We start from the raw sequence: 24,057 nt of genomic DNA, 5'->3' as shown, positions 1-24,057 counted from the left end.
TATAGATGTGAAACTTTAATTCAAATTTTATGAAAAGCTTCAACAAAAAAACAAGCTTAAAACAAATGCATCAGACACCTTTTTTCATCTACAAGATTTGGAGAGATTTTTAAGGACTTATAAAGGGAGGCTATTAACCCGAGCCCGAGAATGGGTCAGGTTGTTACAAGGTCAATGAAAAACTTTACGTAAAACAGATCACCTTTTTATTTTTGAAATCTTACAAAACCAAGTGTATTTTTAGCATATACTAATAAAGATGCAGAGGAGGTCATATATTCGGACCCCAAACAAGGAAAATACATTCCAAGTGTGAAAAGAAGACACATATCTTGAATGGTAAAAAGATAAAAAAGAGAAAAAAAAACTTGTTTTTATAAAATGATGGAAATATCAAATTCTTTAAATACCAAAAATGAAGGAAAAAAGGAGCCCTTATTAGGGCATCCTCTAATAAAAGTGTCCCACTGACGATATTTCAGCTGGATACTATTTTCCAATAATTCATTCTCCAAGACATGAATAGAATCACATGTAAAGTATCTTGGATTTTGTGCATTCAAAGTTTTAATCATTGAGCTTATGTAGGCAATTCCAAATCCACGAGATCCAATAAAGGCAAGATCTGATCTGAATTCACTAATATTTCAACCATGTCCACAATTTTGTGAAAGAGTAAACTCAGCTGATTCATCAGAGACAGTAAATTCCAAAAACAAGTCCCTCGTTTTTTTTTTCAATATTTTCTATTTGGTTGTATTATTATAGAAGCAGTTAAATGTAAATTGTTCAGCTTTCAGCTTATGATCGATTACCATTAAAAAAATGGAGCATGGTTTTGTAAAAACTTGTGTCAATTGCTTGAAAGTATTGTTGCTGGAGGTGGTTAAAAATGGGGGCAAAATTCGAGCCAAGTCCAAGAACTTGCTTGAATAATTCAGCTCAGCGACCAAATTTTCCAAAATTTTGACTTCTTTTTTTTGGGAGAATTTGGGCTTATCAGGTTATATCTATGCCCAAAATGTGTCAAAAGTTGACAAAAGTATCATTGATAGTAAACCAAGAGCCCCTTTTTATAAAGACAAAAGAGAAAGTTTAAAGAAGAATTTTTTTCAATATACAATCTCATAAAACAGAAGACACTATCTCAGTAGATGGTAACAGTAAAGAGAGTGTTTTCTATGTTTGGAGGCTGCCATAAAAACTAAGAACAGGTTGTTTGTTAGGGTCATCTAGAGGCATTAATGCAGAGATTGTTACATAAGCTCCTGCTTATCACAATGGAATGCCATAACGCCCAAATCGGTTTTTGCAAATCATAAAATGTAAAGGTATGATTTAGAAATAGCTCAAAACTTCAGGCGTTCCAACGAAAATGTCCCTCAAAATGCTAGGGAGGAAGAAAGGCTGTCATTTGCACACAGCGAGAGAGAGAGAGAGAGAGCCGGGTTGCGGGTTGGGTTAGAGTTTGCGGTCGAGAGGATGACGCTGATGTTGAGATGAGATGATGAAGGCAAAGAATCTCTGCGTCTGCCGCCGTGGTCCGTCGGCGGCCGCCTTCGCCCTGGTCGGCTTTCTGCTTGTCTCCGGCTTCGCCGGATACCCGGCGTTGGCTGTTTCTGATCCTGACGTCTGCCCCGTGCAACCGGCGGTCGATGCTGTCCTTTCCAGACGGGGATGCCCTCTCCCTTTCCCTGTTGCCCCTTTGCAGGTGCGTTCTTTTCCTTTCTTTTTTTTTTTCCTTCAGTTATTGGCCCGTGATTCTTTCAGTAGACAAGAGAGGATTCGATGTTTCTTTTCTGGGATAATCGGAATAATTGCCGTCGCCACTGTTCTTCTTTTTTTGAGTTATTTTGCATTAGAAGGATGATTCAACGATGGTTTATCACGGATCTAGAATGATTAGACTTTCGCCGGCGATGGACCACCGCCTTTTTTGTTCGTTTGCTTTGATCTATGGCACATAGAGACAATACCTGCTGACAACTTGCCCCATGTTTCATGGCAGAAGCGGTAGTGGTGGGAGAGGGGTAGGGGGGGTGTGGGTGGTGGGAGGGGATAATTAATCCTTCTTTGTGGTCGTGAGTAGTCGTGGATCTAGTTTTTCTGCTCGTTGAGATCTACTTGCTAGGCTGTTGTTCTCGAGGAATTCTCTTGCAAAAAATCGCTAGATAACTGCATGCACTTACCCTATTGACGGATTCGTTCAAATCATGGGCAAGTATAGATAATTGTGTAAGAAGTTTTAGATAGGATTTCTAGATTTTTGGTGTCTGTAGACGGATTAAGAAGGCCTTCGTTTCATTTGATGTTTTAGTAAGAGAAAGGAATTCCCGGTGATGTTATTTTCTTATTACGTGGAATTTGAGATTTTTCAATGGTTGTTCTTGACGAATCTAAGCGATGAAGCTCGCTTCTTTACTCATGAATTCGAGGGTTGATGTTGTGAAGGACGTTTGTTGGTTAATATTTCTGTCCATGTTGAACTTGCATATAGAACATTAACGTTGACTTTCATGTCAGAGGTGCTAGTTCTAGAATAGTTAATTTCATTGATATTGTTACATATCAATTCTATTATTTGTATATCTGAATCCATTCTTCGCTGCATTTTGTGAATTGATCTTTTTTAAAAGAAAATCCCACTCTCACAAAGATTGGTAGAACTATGCTTTTGAACGCACAAAACTGCATCAGTAAAACCGGTGTTTTTTGATTCTTTGGTAGATGGGCCACTTAGCAGAAAATTCCTCCTACTATTCTCGTGAAAAACAGTGATCTTTGCCTCTTTGGTGGAGAGCCAGCTGACAGCCATGTCTTTGTTAAACAGTTAATAATAATTTAATGGGTCCCTCGATGGCTCGATCTGAATTTCATTACAGTTACTTGATGTAGTGCTGGCTTCACTCAAAATGAATTCTGTGAAGGAATAAAGTTTTAAACTGACTGCATTATTTCCCATCTGCAATTTTTTAACTGATTGGACCTATTTATGATTTGACAGGGTTTTTGGCTGTTAATGAGTTTATCAGTGTATTGGAACTTTGTGTTTCTCCTTGCTGTACATGACACAAAAATAATTGTTGACTGCTAGATGGGCACATAAAAGAATACCACTGATCTGTGTACTGATGTAAGGTAATATAACTTATCAGTTTCTCCACTACTACTGGGATATCTGTAGCTGAAACCAGTGGTGGAGCTAGAAATTTGTGGCTGAGAGGCACTAATATAAAAAATCTTATATTTGAGATGCACCAACATATGATAAACTGAATTATGTGGGAAAACCAATATGTAAATAAAATAAGTTATGTACGTGCACGTGGGTAACTGCCTATAGAAGCCCAACCCTAGCTCCACCACTGTTCAAAGAAAAATATTCTGGAATTGGAGAGTTCTCTTTACCCCACTCCACCACCTTCCACACCCCCCTCACCACCACCCCCAACCCCCGCCAAAAAAATAAAAAAGGACACCTGGGTGAGGCACTAATGCTATGCAACAGAAAATCATATTTGCACTTGTCATCTACGTGGACCCTGTCTCATGGTTCTGTGGCTATTTTTTAGCATACGCTAGATTTGACATTTTCCATGTCTTTGGTGTTTTCTGAAGAGGTAAAGCAGTTGTTTAATCATGCTAGAACCTGATGGCAAGAAATTTGAATTATTCTTTTCTGTAAATTAGTTCAATTGAGAACAGGTTGCTGAGTAAACAGTGACTGATGAAAAAGACATCCAGCAGTTCCGGTCAACAAAACTACCTGAAACCTTCCATTTTTTTGTTGGCCTAATAAAGGACCTAAATAAAATACATCCCCAAGGATCCAGCTGTTAATTGATATCTCAGTCTAATGATTTGACAAATGAGCAATAGCTTTAGAAATTCGTCTATAAAGCGTAGGTAGGTGATTTGCTGCTACAAATAAATAACCTAACTTGGACCTATTGTTGTTGGTCATGGATATTGGGGGCTTGTTTTATTTTGTCAGCAAATGCCAAACGGGTATTCATTCTGGTAACAGAACATGGCAGTATGCCCCTTTTATTAAAATAATAGAAATTTTTGTTATCTATTTGTGTGGATGGTTATATAAGTCAATGATCATGAATTTTGAAACTTGTTTGCATCATTTTCTTCAATCGAGTGAGGCAACATTTGTTACATACTCCAGATAATGTGTTTCTGCATTTTCTACTTATTTCAGCGCGTCTGAGGAGCTTCTGACTTTCTATTCAGTCCTTTTTCCTGTTCCATTATCCAAATTTACTTACTACTCACCACCAATATGAGCTTTGTGTACCTGCTAGGTAACTTCAATTTAGACATTCAATTTGCATGTCTAAAATGAGTTGTTTGATTTCTGGGTGCATCTCTTTGCCAAATCTGGTAGGGATTTGCCTAACTCAACAACCTAAGCAAAGGAGAGAAAAGAAGAAGGAACAAAAAAAGCGTACCTTTGTTTGCCTTTCTCTAATTTTTCCTGTTGCCTTTTCTTCTTATGTGTTCAAATGATTCAAGTAAACCCTATGTCATATGGGTGCGGGGTGCCGGTGCCCATGCAGATGCCAGTGCAGCACATTTCAAAAAATGGTGCAGGGGTGCGGCTATATATATATATATATATATATATATAGCTGTTTCTTAGCTTAATCTGTCCCTTTTTTACTTTAATTACAAAGAGAGGGAGAGAGAGAAGAAAAAAGAAGAGGGAAATTTTTTTTGAAAGTGAATGATAGAGGGTGAAGTTGGGGCACGTGTCAGAGCTGCCCCTACATCTGCAGTGATGCGGATATTACCCCTTTTTTGTGTGACATAAACTGCTACTCATTTCCTTCTAGTACAAAGCTTTTAGTATTTTTTTTAACTGTTATTGGTTTAAGAAGCTTCATGTCTTTGCTTTTCTCAAAATTCTTATCTTGGAAAGGAAAACATTTAAAGCATCACAGATGCTTGATCTGCTATCCTACCTGTGTGTCTTGTACTTGTGACCTTTGACATTCAACAGCATGGATTTTATATGTTCTCTTCAGTGCAATTCAACTGTTGAGGTAACAGGTGGATATTCTACGCTTTTTTAGTGACCATATGCTAAAAATGTTCATCTAATTTTTTTGCTATATTTCTTATTAGCGTCTTCCAGTTATCTTTTATTTTATGGAGGAAACTTGCCTCGTTATTTTCTTGTTAGTTTCTGCAAGTAACGAGTGCTTTTTGGGCATAAATAGCAAATTAGTAAAAATAATTGCCGCAAAATCTCTGTTCATCTCGAATATAGAAGTTGATAGTTGGCCTCTATTTTCTCATGAATTTTGAGAAAGAGCAAACCAATGGGCATCTGTCACATTAGAAAGACAAAATTGCAAATACAATAGCTGCTTCACTTTGCAGAAAATGTTGAAAGTTGAATGTCTGATGTTGTAATAAGCAGCTTCTCTCTTGTTTCTAGTTAGTAGCTACCACATTGTGGAATTTGAAACTGACCTTACTGTGTATCCTGAAGGTGGATGGTGATACCCTCGATGAGCTTCTGACGTCTGGGTTCATGAGTGAGGCATATACATCTGTACTTTTCTATGCAACTTGGTGCCCCTTCTCGGTCAATGGAAAGGCTGCATTTGACATGCTTAATTCCTTGTTTCCATGCATCAGACACTTGGCAGTCGAAGAATCATCTGCTTTACCAAGGTCAAACATCTGGGATTGTCTCCTCATCATTGTGCATGTTTGTTTTTACTGAGCTTAAATTTTAACGGTTTGACTAATGTGTTCCATTTACCGGCATTATCATACTGTTTACAGCGTCTTTTCAAGATATGGAGTTCATAGTTTACCTGCATTTCTCATAGTAAACCAGACAACCAAGGTTCGCTATCATGGGCCAAAGGACATTGATTCCCTCATAGGGTTTTATAAGAAAATCACAGGTAATTCATTCAAACTCTTGGCCAGTGTACAGCCCATGGTTCATCGATTTGTTCTCAAAAACAAAAAAAAAATGGAGATCTTCTGCTCATGAAACTCCTCCTGCAGGTACTGAAGCTGAATTATGTCCTACGAAGGAGAATGTAGGGGAGGAAGCTACTATAAGGCTACGCCATGGTTCCATGTGGGAGACGCTGATGAGGGAACGCTACCTTGCCCTTTCGGTCTTGTTTCTGTGTTTCCGTGCTTTCATCTACATATGCCCATGGCTGTTTTGCCGAATGAAAGTGTTGTGGAACATACATGGTCGGCGCATAAGCTTGGGAAGGGTCTTTGAGAACAGAAGTCCATTACTGGAACAAGCAACGCATGTTCTGAACGTAAAGAGGTTATGGAGCAAGTTGAGGCTGTCGGAGATGAGGAAGTTTCAGAAAGGAGCAAGAAGTGCGAAGGTTTGGGCCTCCTCTCTTGCTTCAGTATCGCTTGGTGAGTCATCATCGTCTTGTACCATGAGAATGGAGGGGTAACGGAACGCAAGCATGCTTTGCTGCTTCCGTGCCTCCGCCGTTTTTTCCTCTACTTCGTTTCTTCGGCTGTTGTCTGAATGGGGATCTGTATATGAGATGTTTGTATATTATTCAATTAAAGCCAGCTTTTCCGGTCAATTTGTAGGTAACTGATGCGGCGGCGGATTTATTGGTAAAATATTATTCCAAGATCTCTCTCTCTCGCTCTCTCTCTCTCTCTCTCTATATATATATATATATATATATATATATATATATATATATATATATATATTACAAGTGCGATCTTTTGAGGATTACTTTTCGGAGGCCTTTGTAGGAAACATGGGGTTTAGATGGTTGTGAACCATTTGGTGTGAATTGTTTAGGTATTGTTCATCACCTGTTCACGTTAAAACGTGTTTTCAGTTTTTCAGTTAATTATTAAACTGTTCAGGCCACATCTCTTAGTCCAATTCCGGCCATTAAACTTTTTGCCTTTTCGGAAACCAAGATTATGTGCTCGATCGATTACTCGTTATTGCTAGGTAATCTCTGTCAAACCGATCTGACGGTTTAAGATCAATTAAGTACACCTAAAAGTATGGCCTAACAGAAATTCATGTCAAGCAGCTAAAAACAGATGGTTTCACAGAAGTTTTTGCCAAAGAAGTCTGATGATTTATGGAGGAAGACCTAAAAATGTAACTTAAACGAATACGTACGTTGAAGAAGACATACCCTTCTAAAAAAGATTAGAGATCAACAGTTCTAGAAAAACGTGTGATTTAAGTTTAACCACTTAACCTTTTCCTAAAATAAGATTAAACAAGATGTCAACAGGCTAACATGTTAATGATTATCAATTTACTATAAAACATGCTTTGACTCAAGTTATCTTTCTGAAAAATATTGATTATTTGCTGCTGAACCTTTGATGTTATAAGAGTCGCTGATGATAAGAAAATATCTCTTTCATACGGTTTGCAAGTCTCAATGAATGCATATTTCGTCGGCATATAGTACTTAGTTGCTAGTAGTAACAAATAGAGTTATAACTGTTCCGATTCATGTTGGATCCAACCCTTACTGAAGTCGACTAATCAGAATTGGACTTGACTTCAGAACCACAAATTTCGATATCAGGTTCTGATCCGACTAGCTTAAGACCCGACATTTATATCTATTCAGGTAGGATCGTTATGAAATCCCAATCAGATGTCGGGTTCAAATCCGAATGTGGTTACGAAACTGTACATACGCAGTCATTCCCGCGGATTAGAATTTAGAAATAAGGTGGTAATTGAACATGTCTAACCCATTTGCATTCCCAGTAACAAAAGAACAGGACTTCCTGCATCTTTGCGGTTACATCAACTTGGCAACATTAGGCATGTAGGCAGGTGTGTGCATCTTGTGGATGTGCGGACATGCGCAAAGTGGTAGATGGAACATGAAAAAGAACTACTCTTATTTGTTTAGCATAATGTACAACTTCACAGTGGGGGCAGGTACTATTACTTTTACATTTAAATGACATTCTCAGCGAAAATATCCATACAGTTCTAAGAAACAAACGCAGAAATTCCATGGATTTGAAACTGCAGTAGTGGGACCAGTCAATATTATTCTGAAAAATCTGAAAGGAAGTAGTGCATTTGGTCCGTTGACTGGCCATGATGCAAACTGACCCGGCTTACAAATTGTTTGGTCATTTTCATGTGTGCGCAATCCACTCCATTTCTCCCCATCCAGTGAACCCTATCAAATTATTTCCACCTCCAAGTGTTGGTATCGGCACCAGAAAACAGGGCGGAAGTACACCAGAATCACATACCTCTAAAGACCAGCATCTTGGATAGGCCGTGGAACCATCTTGTCTCATGGTGTAGTAGTTGCACATGAGCTGCACAAAGAAAGCAGTCAACTTTTCCAGTTTTCCTTCCCAATTATGAGGAAATAGAACATTCAGCTGTAGAAATTAGTGTAGTTGTTGAAGAACTAGCTACGGTTGGTCTGCAAATAATCTTCAGGTGAGCATGAGAGCTAACAAGTCAAAGAATGGAGTGCCACCATGATGAATTCTCTTTGGAATCACTATGTATAGCTCACATACAAAGTGCACATTAAAAGATGATTGGCTCCCTTTGATAAATTTTATGGTTATGCTTTTGTAGCCAATCATTGAACAATGGTGCAGCAATATGGAACTGTATAGACCTAATATTTCAGATGAACCAGCTCTAAACAGCAACGAAGCATCAGTTTTAGAGGACAAGACTACTAATATCATTATACTTGTTGCTGAATCTGAGGGGAATGTAGAACATACAAATGGATGTCATATGTAAACACCAAGTCCCCATGATCATGGAAGAAAATACTACTTGAAGGATACAAATAAGGATATGGAGTAATGAGAACATCACAAGCAAGAGAATGAAGGACAATGCACGAGCTTGGTGCTTCAATTTTGTTTCCACTGACTTCTATATCGCAGAATGTTCTGTTTTTCATTACAGAATGCTCCGTTTTCTGTCAGTGGCCCTTCAATGTAAGTATATAATGAAATAGACATAAAACGGACTTGGTAAGCTATCGGCAACATGCTAGTGCTCCTAGTTTTCACTACTCATGATAGAAGAAGTTTGATAAGTTTCTTTAGCACATTATACATTTTTGGCTTCTCTTGCTACATTAATTATGCCTGCACGTAATCCGCAGCAACCCAGAAATTAAGCAAACAAAGTCAATAAATTATTTTGAAGATATGAATATTTCCAATAATTACAGATTTCATGAAAAATTGATACCAGCAATCAATACATACTAGTATAGTCACAGAAAACATGTTTTTTTTCGAAAAAAAACACGATAAATTAAATGGCCGTTTAAAACTAAAAAAACATGTTTTTTTAAAACGTTAAAAACGATTTTCATTTTTCACTTTTTTCAATTTTTCAGTTTCTTTTAATGCCAAATAGTTTTTTTTTTCGTTTTCTATTTTTTATTTGTTGCAAATCTACTTATCTTTACATGTTTATGTTATTAGTTTCTCACTTATTTTATTTTCACCCATTTTTAGTTTTTTAAAAAGTTTTAAAAAATTACTGTATTTTTCCCGTTTTTTCAAGCTCACCGTATTATACCTGAGAAAAACCTCGCCGTTTAAAATTCAGAGACGTTATTTGTGACTATGATACATACATACATACATATACACAAAGACACAAACATTCATTACCTTCATTTAATCTATAACCACCCACAAATTAAGCAAAATAAGTCACTTAATTACTTCAACATATGAATATTTCCAATAATGATAGAATTTCATTAGAAATGGACACACACACACACACATGTGTGTGTGTGTGTGTGTTACGTTATGTTATCTTTGTAAGAAAACAAATGCATAACAAAGACATAAAAAAACAAAAAATTCAACAACAATGGCAACATGAATATCCAAACCTGATGTTCTTGACCAAGATCAACCTTCCACCAAGCGCAGCTTTGACCTCCTTCAACATGTGGTCCAGTAAAGGAGGTTGCCTAATGTAAACAAATGAATTAACTTTCTTCCTAATAAGCACAAATACAGATGTCATGCTCTTGGTGCCACTGATAAAAACCTGGTAGGCTCTTGATGTTAGTGCTTTAGGGTCTGTGTATCTTGAAGTAGGACTGCTAGCAGTAATAATAACTCTCTGCACATCAGAGAATGACAAGAACAGAGATTCATATGAAAGGTCTACATAATTGGGCAATGAGCTACATGACAATGTTAAGTCAGGAAGATGACCTTGGCTATGACGGGATTAACCCATTGATGTTTCCCATATGAGGTGCCAGAATAGTACATCACACCATTATTGTCTCCATCGCATATATATCTTAGTTCTTTGAAGCTTGTCGCTCGATGCTGAAATCTTGCACTACAATTTGGAACCTTATAAGAACTTGTCTATAATGATCCCATATAACTTAAATGAACAAATTAAGCAAATTTATATCCAGCAGGAAGAAGATTTCCCATGACTTCACAAAGTTTTTCCCATTATTATTTCTTTCAAGAAGATAACAACAGCTTTGTTGGAAGAAAGGAGAAAATGAAGAAACATTCAAACGGTTCCAACATAAGGGCTAAGCATGCAGCCTTACTTGTGATCATTCATCTTTCCTGCTGCCCCCATGTTAGAGTTGCTAAGGGCTTCCTCAACCTGTTACATGAGATGAGATTAATTAAAATTCAGACCGAGAAGTTCTCATTAAGAGGATTAATTTGTAATAGCTGTACTCACAAGTTGTCGGATAACTGGAATCTGCCTGCTAAGGTTGCTGCTCTCAAGCTAAACTTAGAAAGCATTAACAAGGTCAGTAATGAAATCTTGTAAAAACAGTGCCAGAAGGAAACAAGTCTATGCCTACAAAAACATACCAATTGAAGTGTTGTTGTGGATATTAATGGAAACCGTACAAGAGGGAGCAGCAAATGGATTGACAGAAGCCTCTCTGAAAAAATGGCTTCAGGTGTTGAAATGTTCAAGAGCTCATCAACAGATTGCCACCCACAAATCTTGTCCGCTTGCATGCACCACAATATAACAGCATCCAGGACTTTTTCTTCAGATGTTACGGTCAAGTAAGGATGCTGCAACCCACAATTACCAATATATTGAATAGGAGTATCAGTAAGTATGAAGCATATGTATTTGAATACTAGAAGAGAGAACTAAGAGACATTTAATCAATTCACATGTACCTCAAGGATCCTGGTGAATGCAGCCTTGCTTAACATCACAAAATCTGTATTGGTAGTTGTGCAGTAATCAAAATGCATTGCAAAGTACTTCTCACATGTCTCTTGGAGAAGCTTACAAGATGGAAGTGTTGATACTACTTGTAGGACAGGGCACACCAAATCCTGCAAAGAACTTAGAATTAGTTTAACGACAAACATAAAATTGCGCCAAATATCTTTTGGTGCCTCAACGATTAACAACACAAATAACTCTTGCAGTATGAGCGTCATCCAGTATGAGTACCCCAACCCTGCATAGATATGTATTGAAACGAATCAATCATAAATGATAAAACATGATGAACTCAGATTCCAAACATCAAGTAAACTGGTGGTTGTAATTAAAACAAGTAATCCTTTTTCTCTGTGTTTGGCAGCTCAAGGTCACTCAGAAAGCTGAAAATGGATAAATAACACATGCTAAATTGACATCTCAACAGAAAAGCGAGAAAAAAAGTTGTACACCATGATTTCTGTTTGGTGAACACAGCATCTTCCCTACATATAAATGGAAACAAAAACTTGTGATAAACAAAAAAGAAAGCATTCAACATTAAGAGCTAGGATCACCTCAGAAAGGCATTCTAGAATGTTTTTGCAGCACTCATGATGAAGATAATTCACCCCAAATTGATCAACCAGAAAAAGAAGAGGTATCAACACTGAAACCATTTCTGTACTGTCTTTCAGTTCAAGATCTCCACCGTACATGAACCGAAGCATAGCCAAAAAAGCCTCAGGAGATACATCCCACAGGCGGATAGCTTTTGAACTGCTTTCTTTCATTCCATTGGTGAACATCTGCAAGAAAAAAACCTGTAAACGTTTAACTGAAGCAAAATCTTCCAGGCGGCAATGTGGCTTATGAAAGGAAGATACACTTTCAAAATAGAAGCATGGAGCGCCACGGATGGAAATCAATAATCGAATTGAAGATAGAGCTGTTCAACAGAAATATTGTTCAATCTCAGAAGACCTTGAAGAATGGAGTACTCCACAAGCTGAGTATTAGCTTATGAGCTCGGGCTATCACCCCATAGCCATCAATATATACGTCCACATCACTTTCCTCGCCGGTCGAAAGCAATTGCCTTAACTTCTTCACGTCGAGTGGAAGATCATATGGAAAGACGCCCCAACAATGTGAAGGAATGCTATAATGGAGTATTTCCAATTCATTTGACGAGTCTTTCCTTTTTCCACAGTTCATAGTCTCTTCGCATCTCTCCACTAAGGGAACAAATTGAAATTCTCTGCTCAGATCTCTCAAAGCCTCAAGCTCTGATTCCAAAATCTGGGCATTAATGAAAGTAAACAACCATGTCAATTTTTATTATTTGTTTATCAAACCGTTTAAGAAACAGAGACATTTTCTCTAGATGGGTAGGCAACCATATGGAAAGCAAAAGACAAAATCAACTGTAGGAACGAAAAAAATTTAATTCACCTGGGTTCTGCCTGTGTATATGAATTTAAGCAGGGCATGAAGAATGGGATAACCCACCCAAGGAATCTTAATAACTTTTGCCTCCCCAGTTGATGAAGAAACATCACAGAAGTTACCGCACAATCTCAAAATAACACTATGAGCAGGAACAACCTTCTCATCAGCACCAACAACAAACATGACATCCGAGAGATCCCAACTCTCCAAAAAGTGCTCCAATTCTATCTTATCTCTGCTCCCATCATTTCCGTTATCCCTCCTCTTCTCCTCATCACTCTCTTCGCCTTCTCCATCGTCGTCGCCAACGTCCACTTCGATCATATCATCCACATCCAAGAGTCTCCTTTCAAGGAAATTGCAGTCTTTATCTAAGGACAGAACACAGACATTCCTGTAACCAACGTGTTTATCCCAACTACTGAGACCTATGTACTGGACCTTAAACGTTGGCTGCGAATCGACCCACTGGAACACGATGTTCTCGAAGGGGCAGCGACCCTTGCCTATGCTGATGAGCCCGTCGTAGATGCTGATCCAGTAGCTCTGGAACGAGGAAGAAGAGCAGAGGCCGATGCCGGCGACGTCAACCACCGTTTTCCCGCTTACCTCGATCTTCAGCCTCTTGTTCCGGTGGCTACCGAGGATGACGGTGTAATTGGGGGTGCTATCCATCTTGTAATTGTAGTGCCGGCTGCCGGCCTGCTCCCGGAAAACTATCGTGACGTCGTTCTGCGCGAAGGCGTCGAAGGAGACGCACCCTCTGCCGGCATCTCTGAACTTCAGCTCCTTCCTCCATGCGCACTCGAAGGGCGCCACGGTGAGGGACCTTCTCGTCTCCTTCCTCCTGCCCATTTCCGTTACGCCCATCTGTCAATCAACTCTATGAATCAGAAACGGAAACACGAATGAACATAAATTTGTGTAGTTCATATGACCATCGATGACACAATTCACGGCCGTTCTTCCCTCTTTTTCATGACGGTGATGACGTACTTGCAAAATGGATCATTACAGGAAAAGAAGAAAGTATGTCAACAGAGAACGAGAAGCATCCACCTCAAAATTTTGTTGGGTATTATTCTTCCTTCTTCCTCTTCCCCCTTATTACAGAAAAGATGGATGGAGGAAAGGAAAAGAGGTACACGTCAATGCTGCATGATAGTGAACTGTCATGTTGGTGATCTCCAGAATGCCCTGCAGCTATAGCAGATGCATATATATATATATATAAAAGTTTGTTTTATTATCGTCTCTACGGCTGTAAATGGCCGGTTCGGCTCCTTCTCACATCGGCTCCGCCACTGAATCCCATCACAGTCTAACATGGGCTAACTGAAAAGAAAACAGACAGGCGGAAGAGAGGGAGAGAATCAGAGACCGGGGCGGGGGGATGCATCGGGCCCCGGCCGAGTCCGTCTGTGCCCACAGCCCCCACAAAAATCTCCGAGCGAGTGGATGCATATGGGGACTCGTGGATAAGCATTGACGGCTTCTCTCCAAACCTATGAAAGCGGTGGTTTTTGTCTCTATGTGCAGTGGGGCCTTTTGTGTCGTCGCAAACTCTGTTTTTGAAACAATGAGATCTCGCTTTGTTTCAACTGAGGATCATATCTTGAAAACGTTTGGATGGCACATTAAAAAACAAAAGTTTTTATGAGAATTTTTTTTCCTGTGTTTTTGAATAACACTAAAAACTATTTTTGACCAAACTAATTTTTCTTGTCATCCAAACTCTCATGAAACTATATTTTGAAAGCAAAATAATTTTTTACCTTCAAAAATATGTTTTGGGGTTTCGTCCAAACCCTCTTAATCGTTTCCATAACAAGGTTAAGCTGGATTACCAAACTTTATAAGGATTACATCCTGTAAAATCTCAATCAACACGAATAATGAAAGTTGAAACGGTTTTCGACCTAACATTCACCATCTTCTCTTCTTATCGCATGCTCTTACCTATTTCATATTGTTTTTTTCTGTTGTTTAAATTGCAGACTAGCTAGAACTCGGGGGTGTTCGATTATCCTGGATCTTAATCTTGGAATCTGATTTATGACATGACTCACCTTATATCCATAATTTTGTTAAACTGTACATTGGGAGGTTACCAAACATACTATTAACTTCTGATCTCAAATCAGAAGAATTCTGACACCCTCCAAATAAATATTTCGTTAGTAACTCGTGAAATGTGATGATACAGAAAGAGTTTGCACCAAAAACTAAAGCAACAAATGGAAGCCTCGATAAACCATTCATGAAAACAAATTGGATTATGATAGCAACACCACAATTATTCTGGGGAACAATATTTTACTGATTTCTTTGCCTGATTCTGGACTTTTCTCGATTCCCGAGGGCTAAATATGGGCTCGGCTTTTATGAGCACTTACCAAATAGGAATCTGTTTATGTTATTGTAATTTAATTAATTACGTTAGAACAGCTAGTCAAACAGGGTGGAACTACAAGAATTAGTTTTTGCTATTATTGGAATAGATATACTAAACTTGATAACATGAATAAATATAAAATTTAAAAAGTTTCAAACTTAATTTATATTAGAACGTCCTAACAGTTTAGTCATGTATTAAAGATTGTGAGAGATCTTCAAGGGCTTATAAAAGGGTCATTAATGAAATGATTGTTCTGGTTCTTAGCCTTTTTGGGGTACTGATCCCGAACCAAGGGTCCGAGCCTAGGAGTGAATCGAGTTGTTACATACACAATATTGGAATTGCATAAATTGCATAAAAACTTTAAAAATGTAAAAGGAATCATGTTAAGTAGATGGGCCTCCAAGTAGACTTCAATGCCATGTTTTTACTGGTAACCGTGATTCAAAAGCTTGCTTTTATTACTAATGCCAGAATACATAGATAAAGCAAAAAAAAAAAAAAAAAAATCAAACAGTCCCATAAATCAAATCTTCAACCTAACTTTCAATTTCTACCCTTCTTTCATTGTTATAGAAAATTAATATTACAGTTACAGTTCACATGTGTTATGTTTTGTGGGTCTATGTAACATGCTACTAATCTATTTGAGATTTAATTCGAGCTCACACATGCGTAGATTCTTTTGGCATGGTACTATAGGTGCCTTGAGCATGAAATTGTTAGAAAAAAAGAACTTGATAGATTGGGTTTAACAGTACACCAATTGCTGGAGTTAAAGGGGAAAACTTAATTATGGGTTCTTATTTAAGTAATTTACTGAAAATTTTGATACCTCAAGGGTCCGTTTAGCAAATAAAACATTTTGTTACTATTCTATGAATCTACCTTAAAAGTTGGGGAAGATTCATTATTTTTTAAGGTGTTCCATAAACCAATCTTTATGTTATATTCATGAAATAGTTACATAATTTTCTATATGGTAGACACCTCAAGGAGTCGTTTGGTAGTTGAAACATTTTGTGTGTGTTGCATGAGTCTATCTATCTCAAATTGCAACAGATTCACAAAACACTAAAACTGGGTGTCTATGAATCTGATCCAAAAATTAGGTTAGATTAATGAACACTTACAAATTGCTCCATTTGTCAAACTATCCTTACAAATTGTTCCATTTACCAAACTATTCTTATGTGTCTTTTCAAAAACCATATACCTCTTTTTCTAATATTAAGTAGGAATAGTAGGATTTCTATCTGAAAGTTCACCAAATAAGGATGTGGATATAGAAGGCGTGCTATGTCAAAGTCTGAAGGCTTTGGTTTCATGGCTAATATCAAACGAGACTAAGACCTCAGATTAATAGTTCGGATCTAAGTGGAATCGACAAAGGAACTGGAACACACTTTAAGATTTGATAACAACAAAAGACATACCAATTCTGTTTATGGTTACTTGAAAGAGATATGTTATTATCTGGCTACATGAGTACAGGTATGAAGTAGATATGAGTTCAGTACAGACATCAGTGCGCCCCAAACATTTAAAACACGCACACAGAGATATAATAATAATAATAATAATAGTGTTGCAAGCAACCATAATACATGTCTTCAATGTTTGTATTCATAAAATATGGATTATTAAACAAAATTATCAAAGTACATCGATGGCGTTGAGTAAAACAACACACTGGCACTAGCGGAGCCACAAATTTTAGGAGTTAGGAGAGGCAGTAGTTCAATAACTTTAATGCTTTTAGGGCGCTTATATATATAAACAATCAAATATATCAAAGCATTTTTGGTAAAAATAAACAAACATTGTGAGACGGGTGTGGACAACTGCCCATACCCACCGCCACTATAAACTAGTTTCACATTCATGCTGGTCAGGATGAACTGGCGCTGGTTCTTCTTTCATTGGCTTAAAAATGAAGGTACCGCTATCCCTTGGCGAGTATTTTTTTCATGATCGACATGCAAAAAATGGGTTCTTACACAGGTGAGGTGCTTGCATTTTAGTGAATGCATGGTAAAGCCCTTGAGATTCTTCCTGCCCACTGGGAAGTACATACAGCTCCTTTTTTATAACAGTTACTTGGAATTCAATTAAATATATGTGCATCTTAAGCATAATGCAGGCACTTGAATTGAACAACAGCTTTTGTTTGGAGTATCTTATTTTACTTCAGTCGGATGCACTCGTAAAGGAGTGATGCATCTCATCCTTGAATAATTATTTGCAGCAAGATCGGTGAGAAAATAAACAAGATCCTGCAAGTTATAATGCAAATTCGTGCATGAACAATGCAATTGCATACGCCCATCTCCTTATGACAGCGTAGTCCATTGCTTGATCAGCTATGTCTCTCATCGTAGCCACTTTTGAAAGAGGGAGAGAGAGAGAGAGAGATAGAGATCAGTTCGTTGGAAATCCTTTCTCTACCCAGTCGGTATAACCTCCAGAAACATCAGTAACTCCACTGTATCCCTGCACAATAAGGACAGAAGGATTACTTGAAACATCACTGACTTTCCATGTTACATAAAAGTCAATATGAAGAAATCCCTGAGACATCCTGGGGGTTCTTCCACTCATTTACTTGAGATCTTTCATTTTCTGCAGCAGTGAGGATCAGTAAAACTTATAATGCAAACCAAAAGGTCTACACATCTTTGAGGTAGCAATTGCTGTGAAGGCATGTCCCAAATGAAAATTTGAAAGCATAATAAGTTACAGGTAGATGCCACTTATGAACTCTGAATTGAAAAGGTTCCAAAAATTTGGCCAATACAAGCTCACATGCATCAGGTAAATAAGAAAAGTAATTGATTATTGCGCCTGCATTGGTCATAAAACGAATATTTATGGAACCTGAGCATGAGACATATGTGGTTCATAATGATGTGTACTGCTTTAGTTTTAGCTTTCACATCCGTATAAATTAATCACAAGGCATGTATGAGAAAGAATATGGAGCTACTTGCAGAGCATGATTTTGCAAAAGAATCCACACGGCTCAAAAATTTGAGTTCAGCCAGGCAGAGGTATTCAGACACTTGGAGATGTCAGATCTTTCTGATCAGGGTGAGTTGTTTAGTGATTTATAACTGATCTATCAAGGAATGAATGGGGCTCTCAGTGGCATCAGAATCAAGATAAAAGCAGCAGAGCACAAGTAAGCAATTGATAATACAGTTAACCATCAAAGTTTTTCCTCCAAAACTGCTCTAAGCAGAAAAAAATATAAAATTCAAGATTGTCCAAATAAGTTTAGGCATTGCTACATCTCAACTTTATGAAAAGTGCCATATAGAGTGTAAGTATTCATTTATTATATCTGATCTCCATTTTTCTACATTTAAATAACATACTTTCATGTCTCCCATATATATTATTTACAAGTGCATTAGAATGACTATAAAGTGGGCAGTTGCATGTGTGTGTTTTCCAGATCTGCTCTGCGGGTGTTGGAAGTATGCATGTGTCATGCATGAAAAACCACATCAGGGAGATTTCATTGGGGCACATGAGGCAAATTTCATTTCTAATTAGTTAATTTACTATTTTGACCATGGTATCCGTACCTGATAGGGAAATATAAACTATAAAGAAAGTCTCCTGTATAAAAATGACTCCACGTAAAACATCATAAAGTTCAAATTGCAACTTACAGCAGCCAACATATCACTGGCGGCCAATAGTGATCTCCTACCACTTTTGCATCCCTACAAATTAGTGAACACTTGGTAAGTTGTTCTTAGTGACAGAAATCTACAAGTAGCAAAGCATGAAATAATATAATTATATAAATTACCACAATTATCTGATCCCCCTCTCCAAAGTGTTGCGATACTTCTTCCAAAAACTTCGGGTTCTTTGTCATTTCTAACGATACAGTAGAAACAATTTATTGTAATGAATGAATGGATAAAAAGTGAAGAAACTTATAAAAAATTACTGTCTTTTCAGAAAAGCATCAAGTTGTGATAAAAAGGGACTACGCCTTCCCCATAGAAAAGGACTTCCTAATCCTACAACAGCGCTGCACTTTACCTTTTCCAGTTAATTGAAAAGCTAGCTTGTTTGATCGGTTACAACAGTTCATAACTAAAAACATGACAATTTGTAGTTCTCTCCACAATTAAAAAGGTTTTTATGCCTCATACGTTCATAAGATTTCTTAAAATAGATTTCTGAACTGCATAACATCTTGGATTGTGTTAGTGATTTCCTTGGAAAGGAGGCAGGAGATTGCTAAGCACAGATTTATTCACAGAACCACATATCACTTCCTGTTCAGCTTGGAGGTGTAAACAATTAAGGCCATCATGAATAAACGTTGTGATGTGTCTATGACAAGTGTGGATGATGAGGGCCTTCTTGGAGAAAAGCATGACACAGACTCTTGGATGGGAATATCTTCTCCACCATATCAAAGGCTTGGAACAAGTGACTAAACTGACAATACTATTTTGAACATCAAAGGGTTGGCATAAGTGACTAAACTGACATACTATTTGAACATTACTTCGGAATGATCCATGGACCAGGAAGGATCCTCGCAAACTCACGTTCCTTCTCAGTTGCTTCCTTCAGCTCACAAACTGTGTTGAATTTGGTAGATGCTTGAAAGAAGGAATGTTTAAAGAGGTCCATGCTGGATGGAGAAACAAAGAAGTCATTATACCAGAACTTCATAGAAGAAAGACTTCTCTTCTAATGAACGAAGTTTTGTTTTGGTTGTATATGGACTGCTAAATAGAGAAACTGTAATATGGAAAGCCTGTTTATTTTGAAAACATGCCCACAGAAATGAACATGTCAAATAAAGGTGTGATGTCTAAGAAGTAAGGATTTCCATGCTCATTTCATTAGCAACCAATCTTGAATAATTTTCTCGTCTAGTGTTGGTCAGACATGCACCTGATCTACAGGCTTTAACTTGTAACGTAACTTGGAAAATTCTGGAACTTTGACAGCACATAGAAATTGGACTAGAATAGCGAGACACTAGTATGATGCTAAACATAGTTGAAAAATAACCAAATGACATTTGAGAACCACTTTGAAGGGCTCGATTGCATTTTGAGAAGTCGGCATAGCATTTTGGCAATTGAGAATGAGTTGCATGAGATTGGTTTTCCTTGGAGGCCGCTAATGGCAGAAGCCATCTGTGATTCTGTATGAAAGTTTTTCTTTCTTCATACCAAAATGGTGATTGGAAATAAGATGTATACCATATTGCTATGTAGAACCAAAATAAGAAAAAACAAAACTCATTCATTTCCGTGCTTGACAAATGGCTTTAACAAGTGAAGTTCGCTTCTCTGGCATGACTCTTTTAGCAGCAAAAATGATTCTCACAACCAGAAGCAGACGGCGGTTCTCTTCAGGTTGTCTCCTATCTTCACATTTCTACACGCACAAACTTACTCATTCTAGAGATAAAAATGAAAACGCTTCTTTGATGCCAAAAAAGTGAAATATGCAACTTTATGGTTAACTAAGTTTAACTTCTAAAAGATGTGCTTTTATGCGAAATCCTTTTTCCTGAATAACTTTGCTTCTCTAGAGCATTTATTTTCCATAGAAGATGGGAGTCACATCAATGAATAGAAGCAAGAGAAAAAGCATATAAAGTGGGAGAAATTCTAGCTATAATCCACTCACCTTCTCCATTTTTGAACATATAGGGAATATTAATAGCTCCTATGGGGTGGCCAGCGTTGAATTCTTCAGCAGTCCTGTTCAAACAAACCCATCATAATTATTTTAGATGAAAAAGGCAACTTGTCCACACCATACACCCTTCAAACGAAACTTACTTCCAAAAATATTCAGAAGCACAAAACTTGGGAGCAGGAAATGAGATTAAACAGTAGAGGTTTAAATCAATAACGTGAATGCTGCAAATCGTTCTGGTAGAGTGAGCACAAGAAAATCCTTGCTTGATTTTATCAATGAAGTATTGGACAGTTCGGATCTTCTAAAACCGAATCTCTTGCTGCAGTTTACATCGCAAAGCTCAAGGATCAGCGGCAGAGTAAAGTCTTCCAATTCTTTTGAACGACCGCCATGTCATTTTGGAAATTATTTCGACTCGATATTACGCGAATCTATGTGTGATTCCTTGCAATAAGTCTGCATCACCAAATACCATTGGGGGCAGTTGAGCTACCCACATTTTGCAACAACTGAAAAATTCCTACTTTTCACACTTTTCCCGACAAGCGAATGCGTCTACACACACTTTAAAACTTCTTCCATGACTCTCATATTCACTGCGGCTTCATTCCAGTTGGTATGTATCGAATTCATCATGAACACGAAAAGAAAGCATAGAAACATCGCATTTACTGACGATAAAACGACGACTGCAGTAAACTTTCTTATACTCGTTTCACTTCCATTCCAGATCCGCAAAGATCCATCAAATTCACCATAAATCCAAGAAACACAGCAAAAGGGAGGTTAAGTATAGCCAAAAGCAAAGAGAAAGAGGCATACCGAACATCCAAGTAACGATGGCCAGCCTGAAGCAACTCATGAGCGACGTGAACAGGCACCGATTTGGTACTGGCCTCCGGCTGTGACTCTTGTGCGGACTCCGGCCTGAAATCGCGAACGGATTCAAGACAAAGAAGAAGCAGTCACATAAATCGAGCATGTAAATCATGGTTTGCAGATGAAATGCATCGATCCTTTTCATACCTGGAGCTACAGAAAGGCCTAGCACTTCCCAAGAGGGCGAATGGGGAGTGTGGTTGGGGACAGAAGAAGGGCTGTTGGCTGGTGGGGAGGAAGGGTGGTAGGCATGGTGGTGACTCAAGCGAGCGGGCGTAGACGGAGGGGATCGCGGTTGCTGTTTGAAGGGAAGGAAGCAGCCGAAGCAGGCGGGTGGCGGAGCGAGCTCTGATGACGATGCTCATGGTTTCTTGGAGAGGTTCGAGGAAGAGCAAGGGGCAACAGAGGATGGAAACGAGGAGAAGGAGACGTGTTTCAGAACAACACGTCCCTGAGATTCAGTTGGGTATTCTTTACAGGCCAGTTGGTATTGGTGGGGAGGCCCCCCCTTGATGAGAGAGAGATCATCACTCCCAGTCCCCACATGCGAGGGAGACAGATTCTTGGGGAGTGCTTATAGGAGCAGGCGAGAAAAGTGTGGAGTCAACATGCAGTTCCCTGCTGCCTGCCCTTCGGACTCTCTACTCGGTCTTCCTCTTTTCAAACTTTTTGAAAAGAGGTTCCACAACAGCTCGTCGGAAGTGTTGATCAATAGTGCCATTACCAGGCCGATTGAACCAGTTTTTGTCCCCCCTCTTCTCCCTGATCCTCTTTCTCTCCCTCTTGGATCCATCGGATGTGATTTGTACAACTAAAAAGTTCACAATAATCTCAAAGTCAAGCTCAGGCAATTCAAGAACGCGAAGTTGCGTTAAGGAGCATGATTGAATTATTGGTGGATATTCATCAAAAAATGGTTGTCGGAATGACATTTTATGGTTATATTTGGTTTAAACAATTCGTATTAAAAAGGCAATTTCTTTATAATCTTTTACCTAACCTTTTACTGAATGCAACTACTCCTCCTGTATGGTTTTTACTGAATGCAACTATTCACAATTGGAAATTTTGAATTTGTTTTCACTTATCCAATTTCTTAGGTGCATTTTTAAAAGTGTTCTTGTATTATATCATGAAGTATAGGATACATTTTTTTCTCCATAATCTCAAAAAAGTATCTCATATTTTTTAATATTATTATACACTGCCAACTTCTGTGGGTATTCCAAATGGAGGCCTATCTCTATTGCCACACAATTTTGTCACATGCACCGCCAAGTGCTTTTTTTTTTTTTTTTTATTATTATTATTTGGACTACCTATTTTGCATTGATGCAAAGAAGCCCATGAATCTAACTCTCGTGTTTTCCTCTTATGCCAAATATGTTTGGAAGTTTGTGGGTTTAAAAATGGGTGTTTAAGTTATGGAGTTTTCCTCCTTATTAGCTATGTGGGGTTGGTGGAGAACTCAACTATTCAAGATCAAATGGTCGATGAAATGATCGCACATGGAAAGGAAAAAGAGGAGCATAGAAGGAAGGAATACCTGATCAAAGCACTCGCAAAATGAAGATTAGGGAACTCTCAAAGCGATGGAAAATGTGCTTTCCAATGGCTATTTGGTATAGATAGAAGAGTAGAAATCCGCATCTGCATGAGGAAGAGGGGATGTCTAACATTAACAGGGGCGGAGGGAGGGGGGCGCCTGCCTAAGCCATGGCCCCACCCTGGCCAATGAAAAAAAAATTACATTAAAAAAAAATATTTTTTTTTTAATTGCACCATGTATTTTTTGAATTTGAATTCAATTTGGCCCTACTCGGATCCAGAGCTTGGATTGTCGGTCTGCCCCTCAAGAAAACCCTAGCTCCACCCCTGAACATTAAGGTCACATTCCTTATGTGGGAAGACGTTCGTAACCTTATTTGTGCATCAGAGCGGCGAAAGAAAATGTCAGTTTGAACTATCCTGCTGGTTTAAGACAGGGATTCCAGCTGATCCTTGGTCAGCCTTTTTCCATACCAACTGCTCCACTTATGTAGTAACTAGTAAGCTGGCCCGACCCGGCCCGACACTCGAAACTGGGGCCCGGGCTGGGCCCGACTATTCAAAACCTGAGCTCAAGCTGGACCCGATTAAATTTAAAATATATATATTTAGTATAAAATAATATAGAAATGTAAATAATCATAATAAAATATTATATTTATATTAAAAATAATAAAATAAATATTTAAATAAAATATCAAGCCCACTGGGGCCCAACCGGGCTGGCCCAATAAATTATCGGGATGGGTACCAGATACCCACTGGCGGCCCGGCCCGATGCCCAGCCTTAGTAACCAAATGTTCCACTTTGTACAAACAGATGGATATACACATATTTTGTGTAAAAAAAAACTATACA

General features: G+C 38.2%; 3 protein-coding genes across 5 annotated transcripts; 1 reads left to right on the top strand and 2 right to left on the bottom strand.

The window, feature by feature from the left end:
- The first annotated feature begins 1,405 nt into the window (after positions 1–1,405).
- On the top strand, positions 1,406–6,646 carry LOC116249023 (5'-adenylylsulfate reductase-like 5). Its single transcript, XM_031622118.2, has 4 exons — positions 1,406–1,711; positions 5,507–5,691; positions 5,806–5,930; positions 6,037–6,646. The coding sequence occupies exons 1-4, from the start codon at positions 1,505–1,507 to the stop codon at positions 6,453–6,455; spliced, it is 936 nt and encodes a 311-aa protein (XP_031477978.1). The 5' UTR covers positions 1,406–1,504; the 3' UTR covers positions 6,456–6,646.
- Positions 6,647–7,888: 1,242 nt separating this feature from the next.
- On the bottom strand, positions 7,889–14,130 carry LOC116247797 (BTB/POZ domain-containing protein At2g30600). Of its 3 annotated transcripts, none has more exons than XM_031620117.1 (13): positions 13,742–14,130; positions 12,686–13,552; positions 12,215–12,532; positions 11,809–12,039; positions 11,200–11,361; positions 10,876–11,088; positions 10,739–10,786; positions 10,599–10,657; positions 10,240–10,372; positions 10,070–10,144; positions 9,909–9,989; positions 8,272–8,340; positions 7,889–8,195 (listed from the first exon to the last, which is right to left on the bottom strand). In XM_031620117.1, the coding sequence occupies exons 2-13, from the start codon at positions 13,550–13,552 to the stop codon at positions 7,977–7,979; spliced, it is 2,475 nt and encodes an 824-aa protein (XP_031475977.1). In that variant the 5' UTR covers positions 13,742–14,130; the 3' UTR covers positions 7,889–7,976. The 3 variants fall into 3 exon arrangements, with proteins under 3 accessions (XP_031475977.1, XP_031475978.1, XP_031475976.1); XM_031620118.2 differs by lacking the exon at positions 13,742–14,130 and adding an exon at positions 13,679–13,741; XM_031620116.2 differs by lacking the exon at positions 13,742–14,130 and having other exon boundaries at positions 12,686–13,735.
- A 3,018-nt stretch (positions 14,131–17,148) lies between these two features.
- Positions 17,149–22,375, bottom strand: LOC116248934 (thiosulfate sulfurtransferase 16, chloroplastic). Its single transcript, XM_031621973.2, has 6 exons — positions 21,798–22,375; positions 21,594–21,698; positions 20,757–20,830; positions 18,901–18,971; positions 18,758–18,811; positions 17,149–17,573 (listed from the first exon to the last, which is right to left on the bottom strand). Exons 1-6 carry the CDS (start codon positions 22,013–22,015, stop codon positions 17,502–17,504), a joined length of 594 nt encoding a protein of 197 aa, XP_031477833.1. The 5' UTR covers positions 22,016–22,375; the 3' UTR covers positions 17,149–17,501.
- Positions 22,376–24,057: the final 1,682 nt, after the last annotated feature.

Source organism: Nymphaea colorata, chromosome 2 (genome assembly GCF_008831285.2).
Source record: "Nymphaea colorata isolate Beijing-Zhang1983 chromosome 2, ASM883128v2, whole genome shotgun sequence".
NCBI classification, from domain to species: domain Eukaryota; kingdom Viridiplantae; phylum Streptophyta; class Magnoliopsida; order Nymphaeales; family Nymphaeaceae; genus Nymphaea; species Nymphaea colorata.
Note: the sequence above shows the minus strand (reverse complement) of the source record. Positions and strands in the feature narration are given on the sequence as shown.